This window comes from Scomber japonicus, chromosome 3 (assembly GCF_027409825.1).
Source record: "Scomber japonicus isolate fScoJap1 chromosome 3, fScoJap1.pri, whole genome shotgun sequence".
In the NCBI taxonomy this organism is placed as follows: Eukaryota; Metazoa; Chordata; class Actinopteri; order Scombriformes; family Scombridae; genus Scomber; species Scomber japonicus.
Genome location: NC_070580.1, coordinates 21,826,542 through 21,853,304, shown reverse-complemented (window position 1 = coordinate 21,853,304; position 26,763 = coordinate 21,826,542). Strand labels below are relative to the sequence as shown.

General features: G+C 39.2%; 1 protein-coding gene across 1 annotated transcript in view; it reads left to right on the top strand.

Annotated features, from left to right (window-relative positions):
• LOC128355295 (voltage-dependent calcium channel subunit alpha-2/delta-2-like) overlaps window positions 1-24,544 on the top strand; it is a 41,802-nt gene extending 17,258 nt beyond the window's left edge. Inside the window, exons 3-4 of the mRNA XM_053315541.1 lie at window positions 18,900-19,016; window positions 24,464-24,544. Coding sequence (XP_053171516.1) covers window positions 18,900-19,016; window positions 24,464-24,544 — 198 coding nt within the window. The remainder of the gene's footprint in view (window positions 1-18,899; window positions 19,017-24,463) is intronic.
• Window positions 24,545-26,763: the final 2,219 nt, after the last annotated feature.

The window sequence follows — 26,763 nt, the reverse complement described above, 5'->3', positions numbered from 1 at the left end:
AGTACTATAGTAGGAAGTCTTTTCTCATTGTAATTTGGCATACACTCACTGAGTCTTCTATGGGTAAATTTAACTGTGAATAGGACCACTTTAACACAAATACACCCACACATGCACCCCCTATGCACTTGTATTTACAGTACAGTATGTGTGCATACCACAAGCACATGATGACACACAAGCAGCTGTTCAATTAAATTACTTTAAACTCTCAAACTGAGAGGACAGGTGGATAAACTGAACGGTATTTAACCAAAATATCGTCAAATTTTTAGTAACTGCCTTTTTTAATACATCTATAGAGATGTTTTGTGTTTGTCATGTCTGGAATATGTGTGGGTATGTTTTTTTACACGCTCACCCACACTGTTTCCCCACTCCTATTCAAGACAGAGCCACGCAAAAGACAACACAATGGGTGAATAATGTTACATAATTCTAGAAAACCTGAAGGTGGTTTGGCTGTTCATTCTTGACCTTGGAAACAGTTGACGAAACAATCTCAAACCGAAGTCCACCTACACATTTGTTTTCAGAGCTTTCAAAGCACATCACACAGTCTTCATCTGCAGACAGTTTGTACAGGGTTCATGGATCTGTAGTAGCCTGGTTGAAGACCTTCTGAATTGCCGCCCACACCTCAGATGTGTTCAGTGATTCAAGCAGGTCCAGTATTGTGCTTATTGAAGCTGTTTCCACCTGGATAGAGAAACATTGACCAATCGGAGTTTAGAGGTAGGGATTAAGAATGTTATCTTTTTATATGGTTAGCTAGCTAGCTACATAGCTGCATCTATTAAAAATAAGAACATATGAGAGTAAGCTTACAGAAACATTCAGGTAATTCTTTGATCTCTTTTAAAGCTGATTTAGGGGAGTTTTAACTGCACAGTAATTGTAAAACTTTGACCTCATATGAAAGAAGTTTGCTAATAAATAGGTAGTGGGACCACTATGCGTCATGTCTGGACGGATTTTCAGTTATCTTCCATCTATAAACATTTTTTTTCAACCTATTCACGTCACACTTACATTTCAATATCAGATGGGCAGTATTCATAAAGTAGTCCATAACCTGTTCCAACTGGACAAACAATAAGACTGCCAGTAACCAATACGTGAAAGTAGCATAGCCTCACAGTTAATCATCCAAAGTCAATGACACAGTGTTTCTATCATCATCTTGAGTACAAAATATGAGTCTGTCATTCATACATTTTGAGGAGGACATGACCTTCCACATAGTGCCTAGTTACTCAGGGTGGGTTTGAACTCCCCTTGTTAAGTTTGGCACTTATGTCAGACCTTTACTGTATATTTCAAACACCATTCATCAATTACAACAGCTCGTGTGTTATGCTGTTTTTTGTACGGCAGGAAGCAATTATAGCCTGGCAGAGTTAATTTCAGAATGATTCCTTGTGTAATTTATTTCTGCCTGCCAATAAAATGGTAATGGGTCATTGCTTATAGGGTGGCATTTTAGCTAAGGCCTGTCTCATACAGTAGTTCTTGTACTATACTAAAACGAGCATTTGTCTCTGCCCATAATGAAGCCTTGTTGTAAATTTTCCTTGTATGAATTATTCAGTTGCACTCAGCTGAACTGATCGGGGTACATTGTGTGTGTGTGTGTGTGTGTGTTTGAACCTGTTCCAGATAAAGATGACGTTACTGGTCTTCAGAGTGGGAAAAGTGATAAAGCTGTTTGTATTCGATAGGATTTTAGCCTCCAATAAAGGGGATAAATAGTCCATGCAGGACTGATTGAGCCTCATAATGTAATGCGGACACGTGGATACAAGAACGTGTGTGTCATGAGGCGTGTGTGTGCCTGTGTAGAGCTAAGGTGTGTGCACATTAGATTCAGTTACAGTCATATTGTAGGAAGAAGACATGTATGTATACTGACAGTAAAATCTCTTTTTTGCTTGCCAGTGTATTTGTGAAGAGATTTTGGCACTGAAGGTGGCTTAGGGGTGTTTGTGTATTTCTACATATTGGTAGTCGGGAACGCTCTCTTCTGCCGGTAATGTAAACCCTGCATGACCCCCCGGGTCTGTTATGTTAAATTCAAAGTTAAATGTGAGGAATTATGAAGCTTTCTGCTGAGACTCCTCTCAGCACCTCAACTCCACACCAGTTGTCATGCACTAATGACCCACAGACATGCAAACTGCACGCTAACTCTGTGGGCCAGACTCTCTCCAGGGTTTATCCACTCTTAGGGCAACTGCCCTTTTTACCACGACCCAGTTTATGCATGTCTATTTTTGAAATGGCTGTTAGTTACTTGTTTTTCTGTGGTTCTAATGCCGTTAAGATACGGTTGACTATTGTCTTAAAAGGCATGTAACACAGCTAGAGTCTCTCTATATCTAGTGGACTGCTGCACTCAAATTAGCAGCTTTTAGTCACAGCTCTCTGTGTGACTCAACTCTACAGACTCTGTGCGAGCTGATAGGCAAGACTGAGGTCAACTGTGCACTTCATTCTCTCCCTCTGTATGACATACTTTAATGTAACTCTCTCTGAAAAGCGTGATGGGGGACCTGCATTTTGTCAAACCATTAGGATTACTGCTTACTTGTTGGGTGCAGACTTAACAAATGTGGAAGCCAAATGCTGTATAATAAGAGACATGTAAAGAAAAGTGAGGTCTGATATAATCCCACACAAAAAGGATAATTTTGGAAAAAAAAAAAAAAAAAAACTATAGGTAAATGTTTATATTACCCCCTCCACTGCCCCCCGCCCCACCCTAACCCTAACCCACACACACACACACACACACACACACACACACACACTCCATGTACTTCTCATGGATTACACCTGCAAATCCTGAGGCGTAAAGCCACAGTGATGTATCATCCAATGGGTAAATTGCCTTGAAATACAATAGAAACAAGGGGAATCAGGAGAGTTGGCAGTTAAATATGTTGACAGTTATACATGTGGAGTGTCAGTTCAGATTTTGGGATTTAGAGCAGAGGAACAACACACTCAAACATCAGGAGAAAAGTCACAACAACAGCAAGCAACATAATGATTTGCAGTATGACAGAGAGGGTTGAATAGCGACCACATGCCACGAAGCCAATAGAAATAAACTTCAAGCACAAACACAACTCTTCCTGAGAGCAGATTAGAAACAAAACATTAAACTCAGCAATGAAAAATAGTTTTTGTTTCATTGTATTGTGTGTTAGTTTTATCATAGTTGCTAGCTTAGTAATGGCCTACTGATGGCTTTAGTCACCAATACGATATAGACTATATTATTCACTCCAGTTACATTATTCCCATTATTCACTCTTGTGAATAATATAGTCCAGGGTAGACCTCCCATGGAAAAACACACTCAGCTGTAAAAAGGCTTTATGTTCTATTGACTAGAGTCTCCATGATGAAATGATAAGTCAATGGGCAGAAAATGTATTGCGAACTAATTTGATTGTCTTTTTTTCAAGAAAAAAATACACAAGTTGTCTTGTTAAAGTCCCTTAAATGTGAATATTTTCCAGTCTATTTCATCTTTTATGATAGTAAACTGAATATCTTTTTATTATGGACTGTTGGTTGGGACAAAACAAGACATTTGAATTTGCACCGTTGGCTTTGGGAAATGGTGGTCAACATTTTTTTGTTGTCGCCATTTTCTGACATGTTATAGACCGTACAACTAATTGAGAAGATAATTATTCAATAATAATTGTCAGTTGTAGCCCCATATTCAACACTAACTGTCTTGCACATCTTGGTGCTCCAGAAGCTTTATGGATGGGATTTTATTTAGTCGTTAAGCTCTGGAGAAAGCACGTTTGTGACTTAACGTTGGCTTGTGGAAAAAAGTGTGAGCTGCAAGTTCTCCTGCCTTCTTCACAATTCTTTATACATGTTTGGTTCCTAAAGTTACCATGACATTTTGTGTGGGAGAGCCACCTATCTCCCTGCAGGTTTGAGTGTGTATGCTATACAATGGATTCTTTCTCAGTTACTGTATGTGTCCTTCATTTAATTGTACCAGCTCAGATGCAGTTAAAGTCCAAAAAATGAAACCAAAACATATCTTTGAGTGAGAGCATCCTCAAACAACTACAACTGAAGACGTGTTGAAACTTGTAACTGGTTCATATTACGTCGGTGTTCATTGTGTTTAAATGAGCCCATTCTGTGTACCATTATTCTGTGGTATAGGAGAAATGATTTAATATATTAGGAGAGAATATGCAACTCAGGTATTAGAGTCATGGTAAGACTCTGTCTCTGCCTTTTTTTCTCACAGACATACAGAAGCGACTGTGACAGACTCACTAAAGTGAAAATTGAAACTTACAGCTTGAAGAATGAGCATTTTATGAAACATTTTCCTTTGTACTGTAGCTTTGCAAATTTGTGCACCAAAGCGTAAACTTTCTGGCTCTAAAGAGGATCATTCTTTTCAGCCATCAGTCAGGCTGGTTCACAGTCCCTCCACTTCAAATATATCTGACATTACACAAACACTCAAGCATACGTATGAGACACAAATGAAGAAGCAGGGGCATCTTCCATCAGTGTATGTATCTCTACAACTGGCCATGCTGCCTCTACTAGAACCAGGGTACATTTTTTCACAGTACTAGATCATGCAAAATATCTTTATTGAGATTTTCATCATGATATACACCACGACATACACTGTTACATGTATTTTCATTTCAACTTTTCTGGTGACCCCCATTTTCATAAGAAACTGTGACTCCTTGTGATTCTAAAACAGATTTTGCAGGCTAGAGTCAGTGCAGGTTTATGTACGTGGCTCTAACACAGTTACTATATTCATATGACTCCTATCTTCCACAAGGAACTAGGGAGAGCTCTGGCAACCTGTGGATTATTTTGACATTGGGATTTTATAGAGCAGTTTAGGAAACCTTTTAATTCTTGAATATTGAATATTATAGCAGTGTTTCATCATGAAATAGGAGGCTCCCTGGGTGTGACATAGTTGTAGATCCATGTGTTCATTACTTAGGGCCCGACTGCTTAGTCTTGATTCTGAGAGGTTTGTGTAAATGTGCATGTTTACAGGTAGAAAGCTGTCAGCAGGACCCTGTGTGTGTGTGTGTGTGTGTGTGTGTGTGTGTGTGTGTGTGTGTGTGTGTGTGTGTGTGTGTGCGTGTATGTGTGTGTGTGTCGTATAATAACATAGTAAGCAAGGCCCATGCATTGATCTCTACTTTAATAGTGCGTCTGTAGAGCTTTTCATAAAGCAGCCTCGCATGTTGAAGGCATTGATTATTGCACAATCACACAAATACTGATTGACAGCTCTTTTTTGAATGTTGTCTTCATTTATGCCACACAACTTTGCGGGATTGAAGCCATCTCTGAAATCGGTGTCTCGTAACTGTCTCCCATCAAAATTGAGTGCCTGTTGAAAAAAAATATATGGCGAGCAGACTTGGATCATAAATGAAAGGTTTTCGGTGTAGTGTCAGAATTGTCAGATCAGGAATTGTAGGCTCTTATTGTTTTTCTTCCAATTAAGACATTTAGTGCCAGATTTGTCCTGCCTGAACTGATTGGTAAGCCCTTTGAATTTCTTCAGGTTCACTGGATAATTAAAAACAATCATCAAGACTTTAAGAGCATTTATAGAGAAGTCCCTGTTAATAATCTTTATATATAACAATTGTTTTTTCTTTTTTTAAATTGATTGCACACTTTTCTTAAGCAACCATGTTCTTATGTGTGTGTGTGTGTGTGTGTATACTGCCCAAACAGTCACTAAAACTGTAGGAAAATTAAATTACAAGTACCACTAACTAAGTTAAGTTAAGATTGGGGACTAGAGAGAGGAAACCCTTATTACACATTTAACATCAGAGAGCTCAATTACACACTTCATAAAATAGGTAAACACCCAACACCAGTATGCACACATTATAATCAGTTACAATCAGTTGAACATGTCTTATTGGAAAATAGCCGAGGAAACAGTTCAACCCTGAAAGAAGCAAAATACAGCATTGCAGAGTTGGAAATGTACTTTAATAGAATGCTTTAATTTTTTAATTTTTTGTGTTAAAAAATGTGAGTATATTTTAAAATGTTCTGTCAGTCTACAGCTCACCACTTCAGCTCAGCAGGTAGCAGTAATGCACCTGCAGGGTAGTTTACCAAATTCCAAAAACATACAAAGAAAAAAGATTTAGGAGCTTTAGAGATTCAGGGTTTTGTGCACAATGAAATAAGCAGTTAAAAGAAAATTTCAGGAAATTTCCGGAAATGGTCCACTATGATAATAATTTTGGAGATTGTAGTTGAATAATACTGAAAAACTATAAAGCTACTGGTTTTTATGGTGTGTTACTTTAATTGTGGAAATAAGTTTACTCAACACCGACACTCTCGTGGACTCTTTGATTTGATCTTTTTGTTTGTGGCCATCATTTTGTCCTCAGGTGTTTAGGATCTAACATGTTGTTGACTTTAGTTGGCTGTCAGTCAACCATGATTCTGAAATGCGTTTAGTCTCACAGAGGTTGTGGATGTTTTCCGTAATAAAGCTGATCCATGTGACACTTTTGTTGATCCTGTTTTTTGTATTTGCAGGTTTAATGGATGTATAATTACTTGTGTTATGAATAATCAGATCAGCAGGCAAAGAGGAGTGAAATTGCAGGCTTTCAGCAGCCAAATGGCGTGCTGGTTCTGATGAGAGGGATCAGACCCAGTTATGTGGAAACCAGCGAATGAACTTCACAGAGACATCAAAGCACATTGGCTATGCGATTGCTCTCATCTGATTTATGATCACACAGGACATTTTACCTCTGACCCAGAGTCTGTGGAGTAAGAATTTGACAGTTACACACAACTGTCCAATTGTGTGCATCATTAGCCTGGCCTTTCAAAGCTGACATTTTGAGGCCAACTGCAAATAGTTTGCCCAACCAAAAATGTGAGTGCTTTAAATTTTCATTGGATTAAATATATATTTTTTTAATGAATTATTGCACTACTGTATACGTCATGAACCTGCTCAAAGTCAAAGGGACAACACACAAATAGTTATGGATTAAAGTCAAATAAATGTATTTAACTCATATTAAACTATTTACACATTTACTGTGAGGTATGTAGATCAATAGTATCAGTGGTGTAGTGAGTGCATGGATTTGAGAAAGTAATGTATGCAAGTGTTGGGGCGAAAAGCAAACTTAATAGAATCCAAAACACAACCAAACAAACCCTGTTAGCTGGAAAAGACAGAGAGAGGGAGAGAACAGGCACATCCAGCCATCTTATAGCAATCAGGAGGTGTTGATTCAGGTCAGGAGCAGGGTGGGAGGGGTTGTCACACATGTAATACATTTTGATGCTTAAACACCTCTGGATACATGCTGTCCAGTGTAGTGTAATATGTATAAACATGTAAATCAGATGTCAGATTTTTTATGTATAGTTTTTATATGTTATTTGTCAGCCATCAGGATTAGTTCTGCAGCCTCTGCACCCTTTACACCACATCTATAAAGCAATTCAAAGTTTAGTTTTTTGATGTGGAAATGCACCAGTAGTGTATCTCAAATGTTGGATTGTATATATATATTTTGAGTAGTTTATTGTAAGTTTTAGACAATATTAGACTTGACAAAAATCAGGGTGACACAAAGATAATCTGTAGAACATTTTGAACAGAAACATTTTTTGTTGTTGTTGAAAAAAATGAAACGTACATCATTTGAAAAATTATTAATTTTGTCAAAATAACGGGGCATAAATGTAGTTCATTTTATGTAATACATTTTTGACATTTTAAAATAGATTTTTAAATGAATACATTTTTATTATATTTTCCATTATAGAAAAGTGTATACTCTTATGTCCCTGTATAGATGTTGGTGTGGTCCAAGCTCAATATTTTATCAAGGCCACGGCTGCTGTTGCAAGGATGCCCAGTGAAATGGTTAAGCCCTGGCTCTCTTTCTCTAGTGCAGAATGGGTAGGCATTAATCTGGCCCAGCTGGACAGAGGGAAATTAATGATCATTTACACTGACGACATAATCAGGCTTCATGCTGTCCTCCGATACTAAATTGCTTCTTTTGTTCCACAAGATCTCCTTCTTTCTCTCTCCATCTCTCTCTGTCAGTGTCTTTCTGTTTCTCTCCCGCTCTCAACTCTGTTTTTTTTCTTCCCAGGTTGTTCTCTGTTATCGGTCATTAAGTGCTACGTTTCCATGGAAACAGCCAGTTTGGCAGGAATTGGCATGCTGTAAAAGCGGTCCTGTGATGTTCAATATGGAGAACTATCTTCATTCCACTGAGAGCTTGTCCAGTTCAGTGTATCGCTACAGACCTGTTAGGGCTGTGAGCTGTGCTGTGGAGCACCAAGGTTTTGAAGGAAAGAACAAGGATGGAGGGAGGAGCAGATTCCGACACCTCTCAGCAGGGGTAGATATGTGAGGTTGTTGAGGGCGCACCCCCACCCACACAAAGGCATGCGCACAGCATGCTGAAGACGTCCCCTCCGTCCCCTCCGTCCCTTATCTCTCACCCAAGGTTTGCGTAGCTGTTCCCTTAATGCTGTCACTTCTAAGAGCAGTGACCCTGTTGGCAGGTTACATGGGGGGCTGTCTGTGTGTAATTAGGCTGCGCTCTGTGTGTAATGACTTAGCATGGAGCTGCTCTCTATCAGGCCCAGCAGACAGCCACCGTTAGTGTCAGTCAGTAGGGAGGAGGGAAGAAGGGGTTCGGCCATCACCGAGGGCGAGCCTATAGGACGTTTCAGCGGCCTCATCTCTCAGAGGGGAGGTTAAATTGAGTTCCTGAGTCAGTGAAAATCCCCCTATCGCTTATCGAAAGGCAAGAGGGTTAAATATTCAGTCTGGGAGGTTTGAAATGTAATCTGCACTGCGAGTTTAAATTGTCTTTGGGTTCCTCCCTCTGTGCTCTGTTCTGCCTGTGGTAAGACAGAGATAAGTGGGCCAGAACAAAATGGCTGTCATAGCGACTGTCACTCAGGTATGTGCTGGGCCTGCAGAGCCACGCATAAAACTCAGCCAGTATGTTATGCTTGAATCCAGTTTAAAAATCTTTGTTTGTGAATGACATAAAATAAAGTATGGACACAATCGGATTGATCAACTCAAATTGTTTTGCTGGCTTTAAGAGAATCAAATCTGCAGGACTCCATAAAAAACACATTCTCCGGCATGTTTTTCTTCCATGTTGAGTTGTGTTAAACATAGGCTGTGTATCTGGATAATGAGCACTCTGTTCCTCTGCTGTGAATCCTAAGCACGCTATTTTCACCCATTTGAATTATATAATAACACCTCATTGACCTCTGCTGCTCTAATACCTCGATGAAGTCTCCTCTCCAAATTATAGCCGATGCACGCTGTGCTGTTTCTGGCTCTGCAAGTTGCTTATGCTCTCAGCTCATTATCCATTACATATTTACTGATGTTTTACAAGAGGGAACTTTGCAGGGGAGATTTAAGATGACTTGTCTCACAGTGAGGTGACAAACAGGAAACAAGAGGAGTGAGAGATGAGTATGAGGTTCTTGGCTGCAGGGGTGCTCCACAGAGGCAGTCACTTTAATCCACATAATTCAACACAGGAAAAGCAGGAAGACAAAATAATTTAAGGGCTAAAATCTTGCTGCTAAAGCCCAACAGAGATGGTCAGAGATGTGAGGAGCAGTGTGGGAAATATAAATGTAGTCTCTGTGTAAAAGATGATGTGAGAGTATGAGCCACAGGAGAGGACAGAAAGATGACGTGAAAGAGCAGTGGCGCCTATACTTTCTGGCACGGATGACCTAGGACCAACATAAGCATGAGCAGTGGGCTTCAGAGTAAAAATAATGCAATTGGACATTGATTATCTAAAAACATAATGAACTGAAAACATTGTGTTTGCTTAGATATTAAAAAGAGGCTGCACTGTACAAAAAGCCTCACAAAGAGGAGGCCGGTCTTTGTCAGTATCTTTTTTGGTTTGATACTGACAAATTAGAAAAAAAAGCAGAGAAGAAATTTAGCTAACCATTTGTGTCAATAGACCAATCCAAGCTTGTTGTTAGACTGATGGACAGGTGCCAGGCTTCATCAGTGGCGTGGAAGTGGTGTGGTAATTAGTCAAATGAGAAGGAAGTGGAGGAGACATTACAGAGAGAGAGAAACCCCTTGGGGATCTGTCTCCTCAGCAGGAAGACCTCCCCGGCCCACTCAAATACACACACATAGAAAAACACAACCATGCATATACGAATTCATGCACATACCAAAACATAATGTGCACAACTTCACACATTACAAGTCTTTTAGAAATAAGAAAAAGGAGCACACATGCCGCAAGAGATAATTTACCCCCCCAACCACACACGCACACAGCCACACATGCACACATGCACACACACACACACACACACACACACGGACAGACTCATCACATGTAATGCTGCTACTGCTGTGAGTTAATGTGATTGGATGGGAGATGAAATTTGGATGATTGTATGTTTGATATACAGCAGCGCCTGGCTGAGACATTACTCTGACAACATGCAGACAGTTCTGGAGCTGCATAAAGTATTGAAGAGCAGGAATGGGGAGGTGGGGGTGGGGGGTGGGGGGGGGGGGGGGGTTGGAGGAAGTCAAAAACAATTCCCTACCATCAGCAAGTTAATAAAAAGGCTGCAGTTTATCTCTGTCTGAAAGACAAATACCCTGACTGAGGATGGAAGGGAGGCGAGGAGCAGGGGGGAAGGCTGCCCCACATTTTCCCTTCGTCCTTCTCTATTCCTACAAGTCACTTCCTATGAATCCTTCTGTCTGACAGTGGCCAACTTGGCTGGCTGGTTTGCACTGAGCAGGTCCTGCAGAATACTGCGATCACACAGCACTTTTGCATGACCCTTTGGTTTCTGCTGACAGGGCTAATTAATGAATAGATACAAAACTGGGCAGTTAAAAGAGCGCTGTGGGCTCCATCTGTCCAGCTGGTCCTGTTTGCCTGTTGTTTTTTTTTGCAGTCTGTGGCTTGGCATGGTGAATATCCCCTCACACACTGTCATATTGGCACATTTAATCTGATCTGATTTTTTTAACTACTCACTTGGTAGCAGAAATGGATCAAATATAACATAAGACATTCTGTTCAAGGTCAATTTAACTGGGGATCTTGAATACCTATCTACTTTTGGTCAGTTTAGCTGGATGACAATGATTAAACATAAATGGTGCTGAGATTCAAATCTCCAAGCCATGGCAATCACTCAACTAGAAACTACAAGCACTTTCAACAGCCTCTAGATGCTGTATAATGTGACACAAGTGAGCTCTGGATGAATATGACAGTTCCATCACTTAGGTTGTTGGGAAGGTGCAATAAAGCAGCGAAGACAGCAAGTTAAATATGCTGATGACATTTGAATGAGACTGGAGTACCTGCAGGTGAATATGTTATATTGGCATAGAGATTAGACAAGGTTGAGCGTATGCAAAGTCCTGTCTCTGTGGGGTGTTTGTTCACGTGTGTGTGGCTGTGGCTGTGTGCGCACCAATAATGTTTTTCTTTGTTCAGACCTGTTTGTATCACCAGTTGACAATCCCTCTGATAATGTTATAGAAGCCAATCCCCCCCCCCCCCCCCCTCGCATGTCATCTTTCACTCTCTAATCTCAAACTCTCTCCAAGGGGTGTATGTAAATATTTAGCCCAGCCTTTGTTTCCTATGATGAGTGCCCAGATGCAGCTAACTCTGTTACATTGTGTTGCCTCTGAGACAGTGTTAGAGTCAGGTCTATTTCTTTTACACACACTGATACAATAGTGGCCTTTGAAGATTGAGATTTTAGGAATTTTTCAGTGTTGTTATTAGTGCATTTCAATAATAGCAGTCATTTTAAAGACAAAATTATAGAAGAATAAAGAAGTTAAACACTATTTAATCCAATTCTTCTTGGACTAAAAAAGAGAAAACACCCTTCAGACTCTTGAAATACAAAGGCTTGCTTTTACTACAGCCACTTGCTTCCACATATAGAGAAGTTGAAAACTTGACAGGCCAGCTGTATACATGTTGTCCACCGCTGACACACTCATCGCTCTATTTTTCTCCTGTCTCAGTGGGACAGAAAAATCTCCCTGAGACACCACATCCAGAGAAGCAGTCAATGTTTCTGCTTTTTCTGCATCTGACTGGACTCCTCTGGAGGCTTCCAGTCCTATTGAATTGTGAGAGGCTTCTGGTGTGTTGTGTCTTATCGAGATCCTCTGAGGGGCTGCTGCTCTCTATGTGTTCTCTCTTATTGAACTCTTCCTGGGGCCCGTGGAAGCTGGGTCTGCTCGGCAGAGCCCACTAATATTCCTTAATGATGTGGCATCTGTCTCTGTCAACCTCAGCGCTGCAGCAGCCAGACGCGGCCTATTGTGGCTGACTTCACAGAGAGATAAGCAGTCATCTCTCTTAGACACAGACGAAGGGACAAAAACATCAGCACTACCAAAGAACATCAATGCTGCCAGCGAACATAGTGAAAAAGTCAACAAATAAGTCTTTATACACAGTGGCAGAGGCAGACTGAAATATTTATCTGTTATAATTTTACAGAGGAACATTTACAAAAATCCAAGGTTTGTGCAACACAAGTTGGTATTGAAATTTTATGCAGCATTAACAAGCATTTTTGCGATGTTACTGCAGCTGAGGAGTGCAGGGATTGACTTGCAAAGCAGTGGACTTCTTTGATGAATTTTAGGAGCCAGCTAAATCTGCATAACACTTTTTAACAGTAATTTTCTGGAGTCTCGCCACCCTCTGTCTTCCCATCTGTGTGTTTACAGTGACACTCAGAGCTTGGCATACTGGAACCAGTCATCATGGCTAATGATGAGAATGAGAGTATGTGTGACGTGCGTGAGCTGTACCGAGGGCGTGAGTGTGAGTTTTGCGCACGTGTACATTTGCATGTTTCACTGTGTGTGTGATTTTTCAGTGTGTGCTTGAGTGCGCTGACTGCCAGAGAAAGCATATTGGTAGCAATTGGCATAGTTGCTTCTGTCGTATCCTGTGTGAGCGTTAGCAGCAGAAGGTTCGATTGGCCGTCAGTGGCACTCTGCAGAGTCACCTCTCCTCTTTTCCTGTGAGAATGACAGGCCTGCACAGAAAGCTGTCCAGGCATCACAGCCTCGAGCCAACAGCATAACTGATTAACACTGCTAATTAGCTGCACAGCCTTTCCAATCCATGAATTATCATTCCTCTCTACAAAAGGATGGATACCACAAAACAGTCAAATCCATTTGATTCTTTTTCTTTTTGAGTGTTTTTTAAAAAAAATCTTCTTATTACAAAATTATGCTTAGGGCTTACATATCTGTATAATGTTAAATGGTACATAATGGGCATAATCCTTTCCTAGAAAAAGAACATAAATTATCAAGAAACTTTTAATTAAACAAATTACATGATTGGTGGATACAGTGGTGGAAAGTAACTAAGTACATTTACCTCAACTCTGCACTTAAGTTGCAAGTACAGTCCTATTCCACTTTATTTACTGTACAGCTATAGACAGATTAAAATAGTGCTTAAAAAACGTATGCTCAGTTTATAAAATATCATTTCCTATATTAAACCAACAATGCGTAAAGAAATTCAGCAAGGTTTAATTACATCTACTACTTATTTCTAATAATACACATAGTTTGATAGTAGGCTTGTTAAATGCTAAAAACAACTGAGCTGCTGGATATGTAATCAAATATAATTGACTCATAGACATTATAACAGCAGGATTTTTATTTTTATTAACGATAAGCATATGTTCCTCTGTTTTCTGCATTTACATACATAATATGTTGTTTCTGCTGTTTATTTTATCTTATTGTTTTACAAGTGCTCACAAGTGGTTTGTTAGTTCAAACGCTGCATATGATTATCAGTAAAGTTGCCTGCCACAGTACTTGCTTTTTTCTCCAGTAGATGCCCCATTACCTGAGTGAGTCAAGCTCTAAAGCCCTCAAATATAATTTCAGGTGGGCTGATGTGCTTATGGCCCTTCAGCAATGATGGTCACTCTTCTCCAACCTCTAGCTAAAGAGGATTTAAAGCCCCTTAGGCCTGTTGTAGCCAGCATTACCATGTGCTGTCAGTCTGCACGCGCTGCTCCTCCAACCTAATGCTCATTGGCTGACAGCTCAGTCTTCCCTCAGAATGTACAGGGACCTCATCTGCCCGCTACAGGACCTTGTAATGGCCAACTTGTGAGAGTGGAGCACCCTACAGTACTGTGTATCTGTATTTGTCTTTTTTTTCTTTTTTTTTTCATTAGTCCATGTAGAGTGATGAAGGGGATAAAACAGGCTTTCCTGTCTTCCAATTTAAACTGAGGGGACATACATGTAATGCTTATTTATACAATATTTATTTGCAAAAGGAAAAGTACAAGGCTTGAACTAATTCCACATACCACAGCAGTTGTGAGATGAGCCTTTGAAATACAACAAGCTCAACAATAAAATACATATGGAGCTCTACAAAAAAAGTCAACAATAAACATAAATATATAATCCAAAATTTGATTATCATTGAATGCATAAAATTATTTACAGAATAATTTCAATCATCTGCTACAGTACATTCATGTGTGTACCGGTCAGTAATGTGGATAATATGTCTTTTGCGTGTGTTTTAGAAAAATAAAATGTATTTATTTTGGACAATATGCTGTTAAATGTAGCTTTTTCATTTAGACATCGGAAACGTGAACCTCAATAATTCAATTATGCAATTTATTATAATACTGTATTGTTTAATCGTGTGTGGTTTTATTATCTGTTCTCTGGCAACAACAAAATCTATTATGTAAAACAGAATCCACTTAGGTCAAAGAGGAATGAGATGTAAACTGTGGTTTTACCCACAATTGATATTGTATGAATTCAGTTGAATTGTTTTTCTCATATTTGTTGCTGTTATGTATTTTACCAACTGATCCTGTGTTGCAGCTGCTTATTTATATACATGTTGGACCACACTGATAGCGGTTGACTTAATTTCTCAATGGTTTGCTGGCTTAGTGCTTTGAGGAGGTAATTAAGCAGTGCATTTTCCATTGAGGCTCTTTGATGATTATAGTAGTAGAAACTACACAATTATACAGGGCATTGGAATGGTTTTAAATCCCTAAATATAGCGGGAGAATGCAGGACAAATAATAGAAGTTGCATTAGAAACTTTTTTTCTCCCCCGAAGAATAGTCCCTTAGCTCTCTCTTTTTTTACGGATTAAAATAAATAAAAAAATAAATGGGCCTTACTGCATATAATGGCAAAAAATATTTTGGAATCCCTGCATGAAGCAATATGAGTTTTATTGATCTCTTTGTGTTTTGTTTCTAACCTCAAAGAAGAGAAGTCTCTGCCTGTAATGTCCCTGGGACTGTCATGAATCTTCCAGCGAGAGGCAGACCCAGAGAGCACTACCACACATTAAGGGAATGAATATTGATTTAAAAACAAATTTGACATGGTTTTTAAATCGACTTGAAAAATGCATTGCTTAAAAGAGTCAGGGATTTGTAGTCTGCCAATGGAGCGGAGAAAACTTTGCTCTTGTTTTATGGTTTAATAAGATTCCATTAATGGCTTCTTCCACCTTGAGAAAAAGCCCTCTGAAATGATGTGTGTTATTATGTGTGTGTGTAGGTGCATACGCTGCATGTGTGTGTTTGAAGTGTGGGTATCTTCATGTGTGCAAATACTCAAGCGATTATTGGCCTCATTCAGGACTGCCGGCTATGTGTGTGTGTGTGTGTGTGTGTCTTAGTGTGCATGCATAGACTGTTGAATTACAGGCAAATGACTTTTTCAGGATGTGTAACTGAAGCATAAAATGAAAGAAACACAACTAAAAGAACTGAACCACCTGTTTCACTAATCAAAACACATTTAAAAAAACTTTTTGGTTACATTATCATACAATGTTCAGATTTCACCTTCACATTTCACTTTGAGAAGTAGTTTTAAGTGTTGCTTGAAACTAAGCAGAATATCTGATCCCTCAGAGAGTGGCCAAAATAAGACACCAGGCAATCTCATCAGAGTGCTGGGTTGGCATGGACCAAGCTTCTAGGGCCAGGTTTGCCTGCTCAGTGGGCCAGTGGAAGGAAACTGCCTTTGGCTGCCTGCCCGGCTTTCAGCTCGACAGAGACGGATCATATGGATGCTCGTGTTTTCCTTTCCTAATTGCTGCACATCAACACATCAATCTGACAGACATACTGTAATGTTTCATAATAGGACTGGAGATTGTTTAACATTTGTAATGTTAAAAAAAAGTAATAATGAGACTTCAGATTTAGTGCAGGCTTTTTGGAAACGCTCTGATTTCAATCAGATTTGATATAACTGATGTGTGTCTTGGTCTTTATCTCAAATAACCTGGATAGATAGTCACTGGCACCCAAGTCCCTAATATCTTAGTTTAATTGATTCATAATCTTAATCACATGATTAACACAAGCAATGACTTGCTCATTTTGAACAACTGATCAGCCCAGAGAGTGCTTCTTACTGTGAGCCTCAATTTCCCCTCGTGAAAACTTAGAAAAGTCTTGTTTCACTGATAAATTGGATTTAAACAACCAAGCTTTTCTTTATCTCAGGGTTCAGGTATGCAACAAGCAAAATTAACCACTGCTTATAAACATTTAAACAAAAACAGAAGTTCCAGTTTTGAGTTTCCAGTTTAAAGAAAATGTTGTTAAATATTTGGCAGCGGGGAAAAAAGGAAAAAGAAAGAGAATCTCATTACAAAGAATTATTTTCTGTGTGTGCTGTGCTGCAAGGCTCAGTAACCATCATCAGTAAGCATGATATTAGTTGTCATTGTTGCGCAGAGGACACATTACATCAGTGTTTTGCCAGATATTGTTAGACTCAACTTCCTCATTAACTACACCTGTGACTTAATAAGCTGAATGGTTGTCATGTTATTTAGGCCAGAAAAAAAGCTTCTGGGATTTCATTAAAGGAGATGAATAGATTTAAATACCCCAAATTACTGTCAGGCTTTGAGTCTTGTGTTTTTTTAATGACATAGTTAATTGTTTATTTAATTACCAATCTATGGCCTTGCTGAGAAAACAGGAACCTGAAGTCAACTTCTTGAATTTTTAGCTGGACCCAAGAAACAGCTCAATTTAAACCTTTTATTTATCGTAACTGTTTGTTTTACTATATAGTACATAAAAATATGACTTTCAAATGTTCTCCCACCTATCCTGAGAACACCCAGTTTGAATCATTAGCATCTTCTTAAACAAGTTTGAAGTCTTGTTGAGGCTGCCTTCAGCTGCTGTAGCTTCAGATTCACATTTCGTCTGCAGATTGAAACTAAAGCTTAATGTCTATGCACCATTAAGTCTTTAAGGTACTTTTATTTAAAATCACAGTTCTTCTCCGTGGAGTGAAAGTGATGAAGTGGTCACAAGACTGAAAGTCCGTTTACTTAACCCTTAAACAGGCAGGAGTGGAAAATTAGATGTAAAAAAAATTGATGTTACTCGTTATGTTATTTGCACCTTAAGTAAAACATTTCCACTCATATTTTTAATATATTTTGGATTTTATGAGTTGTATCTCCACCAAGGATGCGTTGCCCTTATTAAGGTATAAAATGGTGATAATGGTAAAAACACTTAAATGTGTTATTTAACAAAGAAAAGTGATACATTCTGCTCATTAATATCACACATACTAGTTTCTAAACTGATTTTTTATCATTTCTATCAAAGTTAAATTCTACCAATTAAAGGCTCATATACAATTAAACAACCACCTTACCCAATCATGCTCCTTAAAGAGTCTGTATCTCCTGGTGCACGTTGCCTGTTTAAGGGTTAAGTAAATGTTGGATTGATTGAAACCAATCAAATCAATGATGAAATCAATTAAACTTGCACAGAGTAAATGCTGCATCTCAGCCTCACATTTAATTCTTAAAAAAGCTTTAATTGCTTTAAAATATTCATCACCAACAGGCTTCCTGGGTTTGCATCTAAGGTGTGAAAGTGGGTCTTGTAGTGTCTTAGGGCAGCTGGATAAGTGGTAATCCCTTGGGTGGTACTCTGTTGTAGACTACAGATCTTATAGAGAGCCCAGGCTGCTGAGTCAGCCTTCACAATTCTTCCAAGGGGGAGCAGACTAATCTCCCAAGTACCTTCCTCTGTCAGTGGTCCAAAGATCTGTTGTCCTGCCTCTGGATGCTCCTCCTTCCCAAACACCCAAGTTGCTTTTGGCATCCCAAAACCCATTTCTCTTACTTGTTTTATGTTGTTTGCAATGTCAGTGTCTGTTTATTGGCTCTCTCCTGATTTTAGTCTTGTTAATGCCCCAGTAAGAGTAATTCCTGTTTTTACTTTAACTAAGGGATTATGATTCTTCATGGGTTGAAAAAATGATACAGCCTGTTGGGTTTCGGGTAGCCTTCAGTAACCCATTGGATTAAGTCACACATATGTTGTCACAAAGCTGTAAATAAGGCTGTTTGTCTTAGTTCCAAAGCAGTTAACATTGCGGAGATACAAGGTGTTCATCCAACAGTGAGGATCTGCTGGAGTTTGCGTTTATTTAATTTGATCCTGACTGCCAGACTTCAGCTGGCTCGCTAAGTGCTTTGCCATTAAGGCTCTGCTCAGTGTTTAATTCAGCTACAGTGCTGAGGCATTTGAGTGTAATGGCAGGCTGTGTACAGTACTGCCTGCTCTAGAGTGAATGTTTACCGTCCGGTGTGCTACCTTGAGAACAAGTAAACACTTCCTCTGTGATCTCCTTAATTAAACCATTGGCATTGATAACCTGAACTTTGATTCCCTCTGTTCTCCATCCACAGATATATAATGAGAAGAAGAGCCAGTTTGAAATCAAGAGAAACAACCCCAAGGACTTGGTGGAGCGAGTGGCACGTGACATTTCTAAGCTTCTCAACAGTAAGAGGAAAGCCCTGGAGGTAAGGCAATGATGCTCCATATATTATAACACCTGTGGACAAACATGCACTATACGCTTTGTGTGCACATGCCTAGTGTTTTATGACAGCATATTTAAAACTCTATGAACACATTACATTCCAATACAAAAACAATACCTTGGTCATTATATCCTATGCCTCTTTTAGTGGCAGTGCTCTGATTTACTACACTTCATTTTCCTCAGTTTCTCAAATAAATATTTTTAAGAAGATTAATTTAGACAGGTGTTTGCATATATTACAACAAACATTTGTCTGCTTTGTGTGAGGATCTAAATAATCCAAATAATGCCAAGCAGCGTGCAGCTTCATCACCTTTAGTTGAACCTTTCGTGCAACTAACTGAATTTGTTTGACATTGTTTTTTCATACTATGTCTGGACTAAACCATCCAGCTTTAAGAATGTCATTTCTCTACACACAGTGAAACGCTGAAACAAGAGAACAAAAGATAAATGTCTTTTTCCTTGTTTCCTTTTCAGTTAGCAAACAACAAAATTGTCCATTTTAACCAACATTTGGCAGAGTGTTTGACAAAGACACATTTCAATTCACATTTAAAATGATTGATTACAGAGAAAGTTAGATGAGACAGAAAGTTCTTCTCAACTTTGCCAGCACACAACCTCTGGAAACTGTTTAGAAGAAAGCTCAGTGTTTTTCTGAGAAAGACAGTGGCTTAGTGTGAATGTACGGTTGAAACTGAGAGAAAAAGCTCCGTTTTAAATTGATCCAGCTTAGTGTGAATGTACACTAAATCAGCTATCATAGATATAATAGTTTCCTTTTGTAGTCCTCCAGCTCTCCTGTTTCATATTATATTTTTTTATGAAACTAAAAGGTTGTGCACTTCTTTCCATATGGAAAGTGGTTGAAGGGGATTAACTTTATTCATTTAATTCAAACTCTTCTAGAAACTATTATTATTATTCCTTTTTGTAGTTTAAATACTTTTCAAGCTCACTGTATTTCGTCAATGAGGAGAAATATAGACATAATCATCTTTATTAAACTTGTTTTGAAGGCTATTTCTGTTTAATAATGAAGGCGTATATTCTGGAATATAGTTTGTGTGGAGTGTAAGGTGTAGGGTTATTTCAGAGGTTACCATTTCAATGTCCTGCCTTTTTGGATATAATTATTACCACTGTTATGCTCAGACAGTCCTGTGATTAGTTAAAAATATGCTTTTCTCTCACAGTGGGGAACTTGTAACCTTTAAGAAACAGAGCGAGGGGGGGATACAGAGACGCAAATTCAAAGACAGATAGATTGACAAGGACGGAAATGAGAAAAGTGTGCACAATCAATTTTTAATTTGTAAAAGTCATAGATAAAGTAAAAGAGCATTTGCATTAATCCTGAAAAATTGCATTTTAAAATCGAAATGTTGCTTTCCCCTGTTTAGGTCGTAAGTTCTGTTCAAATCATCTTCACACTTAAATTTAAAAGACACCTTGAGCGCTTATTATTCCTAAATTATATGACTAGAATTTATATTTATTGCTATTTAAAGCCAATTTTGTTCTTCCACCACAAGATGAGGAAGTCCTCTGTATCATCATCCCAAACCCTCTCACACATTTACACACAAACACATACTGACACTCTGAAATTACAGAGCCTTTAACATGTATTTAATTTTTAACCTGCATTTAGATATGTATATTTTGCATTCAAAACAATCTGACTTCTAGTACCAAATATTGAGCTTTAATTTTATATTAGTGTAACAGTTTAACGAGGGAGTATGCATAAGGTATAATTTGAATTTCATCCATTTGGCACCTCAATTAAGGATGGGGCTGTTTGACGAACTGTCCACTCTCATTCTTTCTGTTTTTACCCAGATATGGTCACTCAAGGCAAAAGTGGTGACTTTTTTTTTGCCATTGAAGCCTCATAAAATGACAGAAGTGTATATCTTTTAAGAGCATGCAGTCTTGCGGGATGAGGCACATTCATGCCAAGGAGCAGAAGTCTCTCAGAAGCACGATTAATTCTACAGCTTGCATCCTAAAAAGAGAAGAAGGCGTTACAGTACATCTCCCCTGGTCATGTGTAGAAATGAATTCGGAATGGCAATGACCCTCCACCACTGTTTTTTTGGGAAGAGGCTGTACTATTATCCCCACCTTCCTGAGCACCCCCAACAACCCTCCACACCCTCAAGTCACCCAACCTAACCTCCATGGGCCACACTGTCACCTCACATCCTGTCTGGGAGATTCACTCAGGAGGGAGGAAATGAGGTGAAAAAAGAGAAGGGCTGGAATGAGAATGTCTCCCCGGGGCGTGGAAAAATCAAGAAAATGATGTTCAGAAATTCATAGATTTAAAAATGAGCAGCAAGCGGCAGGGAAGGAGAGAGGGAGCCAAAGGAGGGGGGTTCAGAGGGAGGGAGAGAAAGAGTTGGGGGGGGGGGGGGTGAAAAAGATGAAAAAGAAGAGAGCAAGGAGGAAAGGAAAAGATAAGATTGCAAATGGGAGTGAGTAATGCAAAGAAATAGGAAATCATTACAGTGTTAGAGAACACACACCTAACAAATAGTGTACAACAAATAAATATGTTTTATTAATGCAGGTTATTATTTATTTTTTCACTAAAATTAGACATTCAAAGCTGTAGGTGAATAAATTCATGTGGACTTACTATTCATACAAGGATAAACGTGAAAGCCATGTCTTAATTCAGTCTGCAGATCAGTGGTGGATACAGAATGTGGCTCTGGCCTGGAAAAATCTGGATAGGCCTGAGTTTTTTTAAGCATCGACATGTATAAAAATGATATAGAGGGGGGGAAATTGGTGGACCAGAAGTGAATTTTAATATTATAAACTGTCCATTGGTCCTCTTTTAAAAGACAAAAGAGTCCAGCTGTTCAGGCGTTCAGTCTAAATGGATGATCTGAGGTGCGCCTGGATGCGGTTTGTTGTGGAGAAAAGTCTCTCATGACTTGGTCCAAACACGCCTCATCCTCTAGACGTTCTTTTCAGATAGCTTTTTCGGCATAGTATCCAACTTTAATTTAGCTGCTAGCTACACAAAACAGCCTTCTGAAAGTGTGTGTGTGATGTAGCAGAACGTTGGTCACGCAAGAGAGGATGTCATGAATCTGATAGGGTGGGCAAGCTGTCAATCATTCAGTCAGATTGACAGCATGCCCACCCTATCAGATTTATGACTCACTCAGTCACATAAGAGGACGTTTTGGGTGGGCCTGTGCATGTCCAGGCCCACCCGTGGATCTGCCTCTGCTGCAGATAAGAAGGGCTCAAACTTTGCACAGCACGTTTTATATTCCAGCTTGTCTCTAGCCCCAGTAATGGTTATTTAGTCCTAAATATTCCCTGCCACATACTTATATAAAGGAAGAAGTATGTGTGTATGTGTGCACAGGTGTGTGTATGCATGCAAGACCAAATTATTCTTCTGCAACCTATTTAAATAGTGCTTTGGGTGATTCATTGTAATTCATGTTTATATTACTAACGAGAAAATACACATTGACTCTAAATTCTCAGTTACCAATATATACTGAGTAGGGAAGCTATTCTCATTGCTCTGGATTCACTTGCTTTAGCCTTAATTCCTAAATTAGTAACACATTTTAATCATTTAAATGTGTTTGTATATTTTCCAGTGAAAATAAAAAAGCTTGGAGGTATTCATTAGTTCAACCTGTCTGGGTTATGAACATGATGCATTTTGTGATGTGCAACAGTTGCAAAGACAGCTTAATGAACACAGTGTTTCTGGCTTGTGCTTTTCAGCTATATTATCCACATTTGGCGTAACTAATACAGCAATATATGCTTGATTTCACACAGCCACTATCAAAATAGGTATCTAAATATCTATAAAATATCATTCAAAATGCAGTGCACTCAGTGTTCCCCTCACCCTAAAAATGGAAACAGCATAAGCTGACTTACTTTTTGTCAAAAGCTTCCCCAATGTTTATTCTTTCCTCTCCTTGTCTTAATCTCCTCCACTCCATGTCTCTGTCTGCTCTCCTCTTCTTGCCTCTGGCTTCAGCCATCTTCTCAAACAATGATCTGATTCCACGGTCTGTGCCAAAATTAAAATGTAACGCAAACTCCAGTAGGCTGACAGGGTTGCATGTTGCCGCTGGACATTTTATATTTATTTTTGAGGCAGGTTGAAATGTGATTCAGGAAAACTTCCTCTGATCTTTAAAATTTTAGTTTATTTCCGGCACCCAGTGAGTTACAGCTGAAAACTGGATTTATTTTTTTATGTGAGGAGTACATAATCATCATTTTAAATCACCAGCCAATCGGGACTGAGTTTAGTAAGGTAGTGTATCTATCTCCAAACTTTTCTGTGTGTCAGTTGTGTGTTCTTGTTGTGGTTTTTTTTTACGCATTTTTTATTTTTGTTTTGCTTCAGGGACAGTTGAGCAGGAAATTCAAATATATTTTCTTCAAGTCACACTCTTTTGCTCACTGTACAACCTACAGTAACAGTAGTCTTTTTGAAGACATCTAGGGTCGTGACAAGTGTACTTATTATAGAAAAACTGTGTTCATTTGGTACACTTCCAATCAATTAATTCAAATTAACTGGTAGCGTATATAAGTCTTCTACTCAGTCCACAGCAAGTCAGCTGATCATGTAAAAATGTGAAATTTGTCTGCCAGAAAGCATTTAATTCAACATACATTCACAATAATGTATGTAATTAATGATTAATGATGAAATTAATAATAAATGAATATTATTTGGGTTTAAATGGAGATTTTCTTTCATGACCTACAATTATTACCAAATTACATCATATTTCTTTCCAGGATTTTTTAGAGAATCATTAGGAAATTACATGTAAAAGATGTGACTTTTAACCCCTGAACTATATCAGATTCTCTCATACCATTTCCATCTCTCAGTCCTTTGATACTTTTGGAAAATGTGCAAGCAAATAACTATACAATGATACTTTTCAGATATGTATCATCTGTCCTCTAGACACGAGAAAAGGATAAGCTACTGAATGTAATGATAAATATGGTGACACATTTTTCTGAACTTGTTTGGTTGCTTGATTATATGAGGTTGTTATTTGTTGAAAGGTTGCAAAATACTCTGATTTACAGTTGGCAACTGAGCTATTTGTACATATCTCATGCACCAGTACTGTGTCTGCAGTGCTTCTTTGTAGTTTCATTGTATACCTTTATGTGTGTGTGAGAGACAGAGTTATCAGAGCAACAGGCTCACACCTGAGTGATACTACAAGAGTCTCTCTCTGACAGGCCTTTTAACCCAGAGCAGCCAGAGAGAACACAGTCCTCCATGTAACCTGCCATGTGCATAAAGCCAAACAGGTGTGATAGACTTACCAGACTGATCAGAGCCCTCGTCCCTTCCTGTGCTCTTCTTTGTGATGCTTCATATGATCGCAGCAGAGGCCTGAGATCAGTTGGGTCGCTCAGAACCAGCTGAGACTGTACAACATCCTGTATGCTGTCAGTCAAAGCCAGTGAGAGTCTAGCTGTCAGTCAGTCTGCTGCTGGGATTTTCCAGCCTCAGGGAGGGAGGATGAGGCCACGAGCTACAGACAGAGATCATGTTACATTCCCATCAGCTGCTGAACAGCAAAACTACCATTAGCTCTTAAGTTATGATTTCACAGAGGGGACTGGTGGAATAGAGCAGGGACTATGGTTGCTCTAATCCAATTACACAGATCTCAATACTATTCCAATACCACCTACAGGCTGAGGGATGGCTGCCTGCCTCTGGGCTGCTTGGTGCTTGATGGATACATATACAGCACTCCACTGAGTTGGTTACTGAAATAGTTGCAGGGTAAAACTAGAGAAATGAGGCAAGGTTGAGGGAAAAGGCCTGGCTGAATAATCTTGCAAAATACAGCCAGGGAAATGTACCGACATGCAACACTACACAAAAGTTAGTGAGCAAACTGTAGCAGCAGGCACACTTGGAGCACTGAGGTTGTTTTTAGTTATACAAGTTTGCATGCTGAGATCTGTAGTTTACTTAACTGTTCTGTAAAAAAGAGAAAAAAAAACGTTGGCCCATATAAATGGATGTGATTCAATGTGAGGTTTGTGTGCAACACAGCGACAGCAGTAGTGCAAATGTCTTTAGACTAGAGGTGAAATTGATGTGTAGTGTAGTCCCACCTGGGCTGTTCACACCTGAGGAGTATTTCTACACAGTTCAGCAACCCCCATCCTTGTTATAATGTTGTAAAACAGCACAACAGTTGTACAACAACAATAAGCATATTGTGATTAGGTTGATCATTCGGTCACTCATCCATCATTCCACAATGTTTTCTACACGACAGAAAATCTTTAGATTGACTCATGACTCAATGTTTTTTTTACTCTGATTACTGATTATCTTGAGTAATGGTGGCCTGCTTCAGTTTAAAATCACTATTGTTTGTTGGGTGAGTGACTGGGGGTTAGGTAAAATCCGCCTCGGCTGTAGTTAGAATAAACATACATGGATTGATGATATGCCATTTTGCAGAGGAGAAAGATTTAAAAGTACAGATGGGACACGGCATGACAAGCAGGCCTCTTTGATTGGGCAAGTATATTAAGTGAACTAGAGAAGATGATGGACAGTGGGCGGGGTCTCTTTCAGGGATGACGGAGATGCTCAGTGACTTTGCAATCATGATGATAGTGATTGTGAGAGAAGGCAGGAGGGCTCGGACCGTACACTGTGCATGGATAGCAAAAGTCTGCTTGACAGAATTAATCAATCAGACTGCATGGGCCCCCGTCTCCTTCTGACCATGGAAACCAAGATGACACAGCCGGGTCAGGGATGGGGAGGGAAGGGCCGCTCCGAGTCATCTGTCATCACATTACATCCATTAATAATTCACTGAGACACAGACTCTCAAGCGTGGCACGCACAGCCAACACACTGAAAGCAGTGTGAGCATGCACATGTTGGCACAGGTGTGAACATTTGGATCTACTCACTTGTAAACTTTGAGACTTGTTCACACTCAGCTGCAGTATAGTGACACATTTACATCCTGTTGAATTACATCTGAAATTCACAGTAGTATTTCCACCAAAGAGACTGAGGGAATTAGATTTGACATTTAACGATGATCAAACTGTAAAGGGGTTTTAGCAAGTTGCAGGTTATACCTTTACCTTGTTTTTGGGTCAGTCATTGAGATAAGTTTGTGAATCTCAATTGGACAAAGGGGGGGGGGGGGGGGTCATACTGGATTGGTGAGGTTAATGCTCTCAAAAAATCAGCCATTACAAAAAGGAGCTGCTTGCACTCTCTTTGTTCTGATGCATATTTATTAGGATAAAGACCAATATTTGGACAAAACTGTCTTTGTCAAGGATATGCTGTGTTGATTATTTAGCAATTGAATTATGAAAAGTTAGTAACTGTGTGCTTGTTCATTTTAATGGTAAGTCCTACTTCATACACTTATTTGTCAAGGATGGGCCAAAAAACAACAAGTAGGAATCAACAGTTTAATTATTGTTACTGCAGTATCACTGGGAGTATAACCACCTCCTTTGAGTGTGTGGTTGATGACTTGAGTCGTCATCCCAGCGAGATCTCAGACGCCTCAGTGACTGGCTTTAATTGAACAGGCATCCGGCACAAATAACCAATTTATAACAGCTAAATTTAGCCCTCAGACTTTTAAAGGGCCACCAGCTCTAAAAATGAGGCTCCCGCTATCACA